At 35.3% G+C, this 11,655-nt stretch overlaps 1 protein-coding gene across 1 annotated transcript; it reads right to left on the bottom strand.

Annotated features, from left to right (window-relative positions):
• Nucleotides 1-2,891: 2,891 nt before the first annotated feature.
• LOC139143541 (uncharacterized) lies at nt 2,892-11,559 on the bottom strand. Its single transcript, XM_070713968.1, has 9 exons — nt 10,863-11,559; nt 9,736-9,855; nt 8,858-9,017; nt 7,449-7,677; nt 6,618-6,690; nt 6,154-6,243; nt 4,608-4,771; nt 3,793-3,898; nt 2,892-3,229 (listed from the first exon to the last, which is right to left on the bottom strand). Exons 1-9 carry the CDS (start codon nt 11,358-11,360, stop codon nt 3,068-3,070), a joined length of 1,602 nt encoding a protein of 533 aa, XP_070570069.1. The 5' UTR covers nt 11,361-11,559; the 3' UTR covers nt 2,892-3,067.
• Between the last annotated feature and the right edge of the window lie 96 nt (nt 11,560-11,655).

Raw genomic sequence — 11,655 nt, 5'->3', positions numbered from 1 at the left:
TTCAGAAATTAGCACAGCTCGCCCGCGATGACAGGTGAAGACAAACGAAGATCGATGCGATAGAATTTTGCTTGTTGATGGTCCTCGACTGCGGCTTGTGAATTTTCGTGTTCATAAAGCAGCAAGTATACTGTATTCATCGTTTCGTAACTGGAAAATTATACTGCATGCTGCTGAGAGCCGAAAGTGATATTTACGAAGTGACTTTCGCATAAAAAAGTGTAATGTTCAGGACAGCGAATTGAAATTCTGTTTAGCGTCCATTCAAACGTTGAAAAGGTAGCGGTTCAAAAACACACACAGAAAATTTAACTTTCAGTTATCCGATTGCTTCGTTTAATATGAGTGCCAATTCAACGATCAAAGCAGGAACTTCTTTTACAATGTGATTCTGCAAGCATGCTGGTGCATGTGGTTTGAGTATATTTTGCCAAATTTGAAAATGAAGATTTGTTGGCAGATAAGCTATGGGGTCAAGTTCTATCAAATACACCGTGTTTTTCCATTGAAAATCTCCACAACACGCGTATGTACGCAAAACAAAGAATTTAAAAATTTGGTCTACTCCGGGGGTCTACTGTAAATTGCAAGTAACTGTTCTCACGTGTGACGTGTGAAGACCAAGTCCTAGCTACAGAGGGCGCTGTGATAAGCGCTGGGTGAGGAGAGCAGGATAGCAAGGAAAACACAATTCGAAATTGATGACATTAAGGTCACTTTTCAATTCAATTTAATGCAACTGAAATTCCACGTCTTCATGGATGAACACTTTCTACTACATCTACATGATAAGATAAAGAACAAAGTTGATGTTGTGGCTAAAGTTTTAAGCCTTGTACCTGCAGGGATGCAACTTTGACTCATTCTTATACTTAAATTTATACTTGTTTTGATGTTTCTGTCATATGTTACCGTGACATAAATGTTCACTCGATCAATTATATTACCTTTCTACTTAATTTCCTGTAGTTCCATTCTCATCATTCGAACATCTCAAAAATGAAGTGTGCTTTCATTTTATTCATGAAGTCATTATTACACATTTCCCTTCCAATCAACATGCATAACATTTGTCTCAATATCCTGAGGGTATGTTTGCAAAAAATGAAACAAAAGAAATCTGAGTTTCTGATTCAGATGTCTGAGTTGAAATGAGTTTAATAACTAAAATCATAATACATACATTTTCCAATTCTATGCTAGGAGAAAGTTGATCTTTACAAAATTATATGTGTGTGTGTGTGTGTATGTATGTGTATATATATATATATATATATATATATATATATATATATATATATATATATATATATACACACACACACACACACACACACACACACACACACACAGATATATAAAGCTGTATTATGAAATATTGAAATCTAAACTGTATATACAAAAATAACACAAGCATTGAAATTAACATGTTTCACATCTTTGAGATACACATACCAAAGAACACAACCTCATTACATAATAATTTTACTATGCTCTGTTCAAAAAATATACAAATCTTGTGTAAATGTGTTCATAAAATATTGACATTATGCAATCGTAGAGATAAGGAGACCACCAAATGTACAATTTTGATCATCATGCAAAAGTTTGACAGTTGCACCAAGTTGTATAATGATATACTAGCATTTTGAGGAATCAAAATGGCGTTGATTTGACCTTTATATTTGAAGTCTGATCACCATATGTACAGTCTGTTTTACTACAGTAATATTTTACTGTAAAATGAAGAAAAAATATTCTGGTATTGAAGCTGCCTGAATTTTACCCAGAAATGAAGGCAAAATTATTCTGGTAAGAAAGCTGCCTATTACAGTTTCCAACAATGGTTTCCCTTGCTTCCGCAAGATACATAAACCAGTCAAGTTTTTTCATCTAGGAAAGAGCTCTCTGGTAAAAACTATTTGTAATGTCAATAAGGCCAAATAAAAGATATGTTTCATAACCTAGGCTATTTAAAATCTTTCGACTTTCAACTTTTTTCTCATTTTTGAACATCCATCATAATTTCGCTAAATGTTGCCGTTTTTTGATATGTCACACCCTGTAATACAAAAACAAAAATAAAAAAGGAAAAAATTCTCACTGCCTTACCCTATTTTCTGTAGGCATATTAACAGAAACATTCAGTTTTTGTCTTGAACTTGACAGCAAACCTAAGAATATCAGCTTCTTTCTAAAAATTTATAGAATATTAAAAACACCTGCTGATTAATGGAATGTACTTTATTACTTTCATATTCTTTGATGGGATAATAGTTCTAACTTTTTATAAGATGTTCATTACATGTCTTGATTCTTGACAAAAACTTTCTTTCTGATTGTTTCTAAAGCATACTAAAATAAAAAATATCTGCCTTGCATACACTTCGCATTGTATACAATATGCAATGCTATTTTTGGCAGATTAGTTCTAGTCTAGAGTACAATTCAGTTTTGCAACAATAATATTCAACAATGCACCTGTTGACATATTCAACTTGTTGGCGTTTTCACATGATGGGGAGCTGGAAAAGGAACTGTATCAACAAATAGAACAAAGATAATGGCAACAAATCAAATGTTACACTTAACAAAGCCTTGTTGGTGGTTGATAGACTTATCTCGTTCGATAATTTTTTTTCACATTTTTCTTTTGAAGCCTGCATGCCTATCAAAATTGTGAGCAAAGAGAGACTGAAAAACAAAAACCAATGACATTTCCTCTCAGCAAGCAATGCATACAAACATCAGTAAATCATATGCAAAGCATTCTGAATACTTTTACCACTGTCTTATGAATTAAAGAGTAAACTTGAAAAAAAACCTTGGGAAGTACGCTCAGTCCTCTTCGTTTCGATGGTTGATTAAGGAATGACCGCACATATCAGTCCTTTAGAGGAGATCATATTTGTCACTTTGAATTATCAGTAACTACCTTAGAAGATATACATGCATGCTCCCCTGTCACCTTGGTGTGAAATGTTGGCAAAATAGACATACATAATGGCTACACAATAGGAAAGACATTCTAATGAACACAAATTTGCTGCTGTCACTTTTTGGAGACTCAGAGCTCATCATGTTTGACGAGATGTTCAAACATCAAGTGTTCAACTGTTGAGTCGTGTGGTATTCCTTCACGGTACTTGGCAAGTGCCTGCTCAAGGTTCCTATCCACCATGTCTATGGTGACATACTTGTCCCTGTCAGCTCCAAGGGCAGTCAGAATCTGCAAGAAGAAAGCATTATCAAATCACAAATAGAAGAGTTACATCTTTAAAGACGTGCAACAAGCGTGGGATGCTATTTAAAATAAGCTGAATGTACATGTAAAATTCAGAAGGTAACGGTACTTGTAAATGGTACAGAAATACAAATACAGTGAAATCTGAGTACCAAACAGCAATAAGACCCAGATGAGATTTAAACCAACAATAATGTTCCAGATAAGTGAATGTTGATGTGGCCTTTGCCTGATCAGAATGTTTGACAAGTGTTTTCTGCGACATGGACTGGTATATGGTTGGTTTTGACTGTACAAGCATTTATGGAAGACAATTCGACCTATATCACAAACTTGAGTTGGATTCCTTGCATTAACCTTGTCCTAACTAAAAGCACCAAGTAGTCTTGCTACTTCCAATCAAGCATATACTAATGAAAATCTTTACAACCTCAAAATGAATTTCTCATTCTTTATAGCAATAAGAAGTCAGTATGAAGTTATGGAAGGGGGATATGTTTGTCACACAACATTGGTTGACCTCTCCCTCCCACCCCCACATTACTTACCTCCTCTGCCTTAGGGGCTGTGCCACCCACATTTTTTATGTAGCTCTGCACAAAGTCTTCTCCAAGGAAGCGACCATCAAATGCAAATAATCCAGATATCAAATTGCTGTAATAGGATCAATGGAATGAAAGCTGGTATTTATTAGGGTAACAGAAGGCTGCACTCAACATTAACCAATTATCAAATGGAAAGAGCCATCTAGTGACAAAGATGAGAAAGTACACTGTTGGTAGATTTATCTCTATGAACTTTTCTACTATGATTAAGTCACCCTGGAGTGTCAAATTTTGTAATAACCTTAGTTTTTATTTTCTGTAGATGAAGTTCTGTAGATACATATTGGGTGACAGAGTTAATGTTAATACCAGCAGCTACTTTGATTTCTGTATGACAGATATATTGCTCACACAATTGTCGATATATTTGATAATTCACATAACAACTTTCAAATAAAGCCACACTTTTTTTCTAATACAAATATAACCCCATGGCATCTTATTATGGTGATTTTTCTTCCTTATGTTTTTCTTGGGGGGGGGTCTAACATAATAGATCTAACAACAGAAAGCACAGGACATGGATGTTTGAGAGCAGTGGTAATTCTGACATTCAGCACACCTGAAATTTACTGTTCAGAACTGCATGACACGTACAGTGCATTTATGCACTCCACTTACATTTGGTTCACGGGCAATCTTTGCAAATGGAATTTTTTGAAATGGAAATGAATGCAGCTTCTCTTGAAACAAACCCTTTTCCTGGCAAAACAGCTAATTTATTAACTGCTGCGTAAACATACAAGGGCAACACTCACGTGATTTCCTCTGCAGAGATATAACCATATTCATATTCCAAGGAATTTGAAACATCATTGTGGTCAAAGGTCAAAAGTAGTTCCTTCAATTGGTCGACAGTCAGTGAGCTGACCTCTTCCTTGGTAACATAACCTCTACCCTCTGGGTCAAGCAGATGTTTGAACTAAGAAGATACAAAACACTGGTGATTGCTATATGCTTATTTGTTATGGCTATACACCTAAGCGTTTCCTATGCACTCTTTTCTTGTGAACACAGCCTACGGTAGTACATGCACAATACACAAATTACACCAATAGGCCAAGAAAAATAAAAAGTTTATTTCTCATCTTCGACATATTGCAAGAAATTACGCGGTGACGCTGTTTTTTTTCCTCGGAATTTTTTTTTTCTTCAACCAACACGAACAAGCAAAAAACATGAAAACAACATAGGAATGCACGCAGAGATAAATGCACAGCAGTGTTGCTTTAATATTTTGTTATACACTGTAGCAACATTTCTGCGGTTTGACTTTTAGTGCAGCAATGCAGTTTTGACAGCTTAATATAACATTGACATATGTGTACAGCTCTGAATGGAATGTTAGTGTCAGTTATTTTGTATACAGCACTGTTTTATACAGCACTGTGTTATGCACTATCGTTGCGCATTTTTGCATTTATTTTTTTCATTTTATTTCCTCATGAGCAGAAAAAAAAGGTTGACGCGGCGGGCCTGAATTGAGGCACACAAGGATGAGAAACAAACTTTTTATTTTTCTTGGCCATAATGGCTGTAACTTCTGATAATATTCTCATTAATTTTTATCTGTAAAAAATGTTTTTTGTTTTCATTCTCATATAGTAAGTTGAAATACATAATATTAGCCTTGCCAACACAACAAATTATGTACATTATGTGATATTATTGTTGATAAACAAATTCTTGTTTGGACTTATTAATCGCCAATGGGAACTACACAAATGACCAATTTAATATCAGACATTTTAACAGGATTTTGTCAGTAGAAAATAAACCTATACTTTACAAACATAGCAAAATATAATGGAAAATAAAAAAAAAAATAAAAATTAAAAAAAGTTAAGTAAAATAAGTAAAAAAATTAAAAAGTTAAAAAAAGTTAAGTAAAATAAAGTAAAAAAAAATAAAAAGTAAAAAAAAAGTAAATAATTAAAAAGTTAATGGATTTTTTAATATAATATACCAGTATTACAATTGAGAAGCTGTTTGTAACATCATCAAGTACTTCGGCTTATGAATTCTTGTACTCAATAATAAATATGTACTTGCTTACATTATCCCAAACAATAAGATTTCCTATGATCATGCCATAGTTGGAAGGACATGAAAATGCTTATCCTACCTGACTGTCACTGCAACCTTTGTACTGCTGATAAATTCTTACCTTATTAGCATAAAGTTTAATTCTATTATGTGGCTGATTCTATAACTTTCTCATGGAACACATTTAAGTTTGCAATTTAAAGAACTTCAACTTGTGTAAATCCAGTGGCCATGTTTGTTTCTAATGTGTGCTTTTACCTGCTCTCTGATACTTTGAACTAAGTCAGCATCATCATCATCATCTTCATCATCATCCTCATCTTCATGATCTTCATCTTTATCACCTCTCTGATAAAGAGAAACATTACTCGGTTACAATTGCAGAGAACAAGATACATTAGTCACTGGGTCATTAGTAATACGCAATGTTAGCCAACAGTAAACACTTTGTGAAATAATATTTCTCTCTCTCTGAGCGGGGCAAAGGACTTTGAAGGAGTAACAGCGGTGAAATGCTTATTTGTGGGATGTCAACTGCATCTGTAAGAGATAACCTCCCGTGTCTGCCATTCTTTGTAATGATAGTAAACTTGATCAATGTACAGTGCATTTAAAACCGAAAAGGTTTTGGTCGTAGGGTTTTTGAAAATATGCTGCTGTTTACGTTTGAATGATGTATCACATCATTCAAATCATCTTGTATATAAAATCATTCAACATACCTGAAGGAAATGATTGGTGAATGACTCCAACCAAATTTTTCCTTCTTCATCTGCAGAGGTGAGTAAAATAGTCCTATATGTAGAAACAAATCATTCAGTTTAGATACAACACTTATTCTCTGATATGAGAACGGCTAACTGTAAAACTAACAATGGCACTGTATGTGTCTATGGGAGTTTGTTCTCAGTGAGCCAATGATAATAAAGAAATATGTTTATGATGCATGACACCTTTGTAATTGCACAAGAGATGTGTACAGAACAAGATCAACTTTAACCAGTTGATTCATTGTGATGTACTCAAGGTCAAAAGGGTTCGTCAGGGGGGTTCATTTGAAAGCTCTTGGTGTAAGATAAATTTTTACCATCTTAGTTTTTTGAAAATCGAAAATGTTATTTTCCTCCATAGAATTAACACAGGGATGGCGGCCATTTTGAATTTCAAATATCGGTAAATCTTGGGTAATTTGTTTCTCCAGTAACAAAATTTGCACAGTGACCCCCGATTTTTATTCTTGATTTTGAAAGAGAATGGTTGAAAGATTTCTTAAGGAAAGTTTGAGCAAAAGTTTAAGTCTTTCACTTTCGAGGCGCATACTACCTTAAAATATTTCACTTTTATCCATGATCCAACCCTAAGATTAATTGTTCTGAACTACATTCTAATGCAGTCTCACTTCTACCGCTAATATCTGCAAATCAAATGAAGTTATAACAGCAGGAGATAAAAGTAAATAGAGTTATCATGCTTGTAGCACTGAACACGGTCCCTCTATCACGTGCACTAAAGTAAATTTTCAGGACGACTAAATTTGAAATACTTCAGCTTACTTTAAATAATATATATCTAGGTGACCTTGATGCATTTCCCCATACCCATCAGATGTCCAGATCACATCAACTTCATTCATGGGTTTGAAGTCCAGAGATCCAGAATGCTTGGTATTCTCTATTTCTGCGCAATCAGAGCTATCAAAGTTGTGTGTCTTTGTCAAGACTGAGAACCATATGGCAACACCTGTGTTCATGTATCCGTTAGACCGTACTTGATGAAGATGGCCTGTATTGGGAGAAAAGATTTGAGTTTTTAGAATGTGAAACTTTGGAACAGTGAGTAAATCACACCTAGCATTTTGCCGTAGCTACTTTAACACTGAAGCATTTATCTTCCACCAGATTTGAAGCAGCCAATGATAAACTGGTATCAGCAATTTATTTATTTATTTTTTTTTGGGGGGGGGGGGAATCACCCTCTTTATACTAACTGTCAAAACATGTGGCTTGCTGACCTTTATGCATTGCTTTCACAACCCATGTTCATGAAAACACAGTATTGCCAGTAAAGATCAGTAATTTAATGTCCTGAACCCTGATCATAATACTTCAGTACATTCCCCATGCTTTTCAAATTTTAAGGTTGATCCATTATGTAAAATATAGCTGGAAAACGTTTCATTCACGCAAATTTTCCGATGTGGTTGCATTCCCGTTTTGATGTTCAGGAATGTTTTGATGTATACTTTGAATGCACTGCTTTGCAAATAAATTTGTTCCCTGTGTGATCTGGTTGTTTGGATATCTGTACTGTAAAAAAATTGAATCTTCTCTATCCCTTTGGTACATATGCATGACCAGTATTATCTGGATACATTTATGTGGTTGATTGAAAGTCTCAGTGTAAACAATGTCTGGAAAATCTTTCTAACAACAAAAGAAGCTAACAAGAAACAACAATACAAAAGTAGCATTAAAAATAAATTTGATAAATAACCTTAATTAACATAAGTACTGGGAATCAATAAAAAATTAACTAACATATTAGCAGAGCTTCATGCATTGTTTTTCAAAAGGTAAGTCTTCTTGAAAGATTTTCCAGTATCATAGTAAAAGTACATACTTACATGTATTCTATGACCAAGGAAGAAATAGAAATACCAATAGTTATAAGTTTCACTACATAAATATTATCATGAAAGAGTCAGAAGACCTAACTGACAATGGAAATAGATATTTTAATATCAAAATTCAAGAGATCAGCTCTAGCAATAAATTGTAGTTTTTACACTTTCTTCATTAGCAACTACACGTGATTTGCAATAAAGCATGGCTGATAAAGTTTATACCTTACAAGCACTTTGCCTTTGACGACACCCCGAGAAATCCCTTGCAGCGGCTATAGCACCAGAGAAGTTACTTCATTCTGTAGCTCACCAGAAGCAAATAATTGTCAGTGCACTTACCACTGGGAATGTACATGCAGTCTCCTTTGTTCATGGTCACATGGGAATATTTCACATCTTTGATTTTGGGGAACTTTCTGAGATCTACAGCATCCACATCAATCATGGCATGGCCACCAAACTCTCTCTTGGAGTCTCTGGATAAATACACCAAGTTACTCTGCAATCGTGTTGGAGGAAAAGAAAAGTTGTTTAATTACAAAAAATTCGCCAAAGGTAATATTTAAAATGTTCCCAACAGTTGGAAGATGACTTGTTGAAGCAAAAAGTGATTAAGAAATTCTTTACACTTTGTGAGTTGCTTGTGTGTCACATTAACACAGATCACACAATAACCACCTGGGGTATTCTATACTGTTACACTTTCACAATCAAACTTTGGCACAATCAGATTGTCCTCTATGTCAAAGTTGGATACATAGCTAGAGAAATGGGGTGGGAGGGTTACAAGAACATTGTACCCTCTTAGATATAATGAGACAATGAGTGATACTTGATCAAACTTGTTTAGTTGAAAGGTAGTGCTTGATATAACCATAGACCCTCGAGAAAAACGAGGGTCTATGATATAACAAATTCTGGATGTGAAACAAATTTTCCACATAAAATAAGCTGATTTCAACATCTATCCACAGGACTTGGACATCAGTGTATGGCAAATGGAAATAAAAATTTTCAATTATTTGATTAGCTTCTGACAGTTGGCAGAGAAATTTTGAAAGACCACTTACTATCAGACTGGGATATGTCTTGTGAAAGTTTGACATTTAGCAGAAGCTTATCAATATTAATATGTTTATGTTGAACAGTAGAACTCTGAGAAAATGAGAGTTTCTTTTTTATTAAGTTGCTGGGTTGTTTTTTGCACAAAAACTAACCTGACTTGGATCAATCATCAGCCATTCTTTTGTTCCATTGAAGAGGCAGTGGACGTTATCATACAGGTCTTTATGAATTAAGGTCTTGCCACCGCCAGCACTCATAAACAGGTGCACTTCCTGGAATAAATAAAAGAATCAAATTCTACCTGAAAGTTATGCATATACTCAGAGTGAATGCAAAATACAGATAAGGAAATGAGTCCAAGAAATGAGTGAAGCTTGAGGATATCTTGTTGAATTTAGTTGTATGAAAATTGACAGGAATTCATGATTGATTAACCCTTATTTATAGCCTGTGTTCCTACTTTAGAAATTTCTTCTCTCTCACGTTTCCTTTTGGTTATTTGTCAGTAAATTTCTTTCTGAAGGCTCACTTATCATGTAACATTAGTTACATCATAAACCTGTGCCTAATTTCTTGTGTTTGTATGGTGTATCTCCTTTGAAACAGTGACCAGCATGCACTACGACTGTACCGTTAAAGTAATCATTGTTGACAGACTGAAAGCTGTTATCACTCCAGCTTTGACATCTCTATGACTTTGATATCGCATGATCAGACCACATCCACAACCTTTGCCCACTCATGTTACTCTTGTCAATTATGGTCTGAACCCTTTCATGATTGTGGTTTGGCCAAACCTATGGTTATCAATGGTATTGTGGACCTGTTTACAGGAAACTGAGGTGAACAAGCTAAAACTGTAGTTATTCATGAGAAACAAAATACATAAGTTGGAGTTTGCACATGATGTTAAGCATGTTAAGGGGCAATTTTCAATCCCTGGTTTTCACATTAGTGGCTGTTCACATTGGCTGTTTATGTTATTTCAGTCCTTTGTTCTTCTTTGAAAGTAGTGCACAGTTAGTCAATTTGTTCAGAGATAAAGCTGATAAGGAACCTTCCCCTTTTTAAGGATAAATTGTGAATGACTTTGATTAAAGAGAAAGTAAATGAAAGGGTGACTAAAGACATTTGTACACGTGTGAACTCCACATAAATCACCTTTTGGCTTACCCCTAACATTTATCTATGATGAAATTTTAAATTCACATATCTTAAGTCTGGCTACAAGGAAAGGCCGAAACTTAAAGTTATCGCTTCTGCAGCTATCTTCATATACCTGTATACTCTTGGCAAAAGTTCCGCAAAGTAGACAGGGAGGTATGGCGACATCTTTCTCCATTGGCTTCGGTACTTGGGATATCATGTATGCATCCATTGTTTGATAGTTGCGTATAAAATGATCGAAAGTGTCTCTACCTAAAATACCACCTTCGCCCAACGGGACCCGTGTAGCATTTTCGTGTCTTCCCTCGATCCGTGCGGTCAAGTTCCCGTACTCTTTCCTGATATATTCCTCCGTCCACAGGTGATACGCCTGCGACTTTGTGGCAGCCCCTCTGAACATGACGGGTTTGCGGAGCTTCACGTACTTTTCGTAAAATTCTGTAGGGTGCGGGACATAGTCCAGCTCTTCTGTGGTTTCTGTAGGGTCGCTTTGGAATCCAAACGGTTTCATATGTCCTCTGCCAACATCAAATTTGGACGAGTCACCGCCGAAAGTGCAATGACAACATAACGTGAGACTGAATGTCAACACCTTGAGCCTGACGAACATTTTGTACAAACCTTACTAATCGTCCTTTACAAATAAATCTAGATAAACTCAGTCCGTAGATAGTTCGTGGTGTATATTAGGTGGCCTTCCATTAGGCTTTTGTCCCGTTCTTGTATAAGTTACCCGAAAGATCCGGGTTGGCGCTTGTTTGGATTCAACTACAGTAGGAAACTTCCGGGAATGCGCAAAACTTGCAGCCAATTAAATAAAATTAGGCACATGATACGCATTTGTCTGATTGGTCAAGAAGTAAGAAATGCACCAATCGCATTATCATTGACATAGCAAGATCCAA

Source organism: Ptychodera flava, chromosome 11 (genome assembly GCF_041260155.1).
Source record: "Ptychodera flava strain L36383 chromosome 11, AS_Pfla_20210202, whole genome shotgun sequence".
Taxonomy (NCBI): Eukaryota; Metazoa; Hemichordata; class Enteropneusta; family Ptychoderidae; genus Ptychodera; species Ptychodera flava.
This window is presented reverse-complemented; position numbering and strand designations above follow the sequence as displayed.

What these genes read in the sequence shown, in the direction of transcription:
- LOC139143541 (XM_070713968.1), bottom strand. Translation starts at nt 11,360, where the DNA reads ATGTTCGTCAGGCTCAAGGTGTTGACATTCAGTCTCACGTTATGTTGT. An exon ending in CTGCATGTACATTCCCAGTG is followed by an intron (nt 7,678 to 8,857) that starts GTAAGTGCACTG and finishes CTCCCAATACAG; the next exon opens with GCCATCTTCATCAAGTACGG. An exon ending in CAGCCCCTAAGGCAGAGGAG is followed by an intron (nt 3,230 to 3,792) that starts GTAAGTAATGTG and finishes TTCTTCTTGCAG; the next exon opens with ATTCTGACTGCCCTTGGAGC.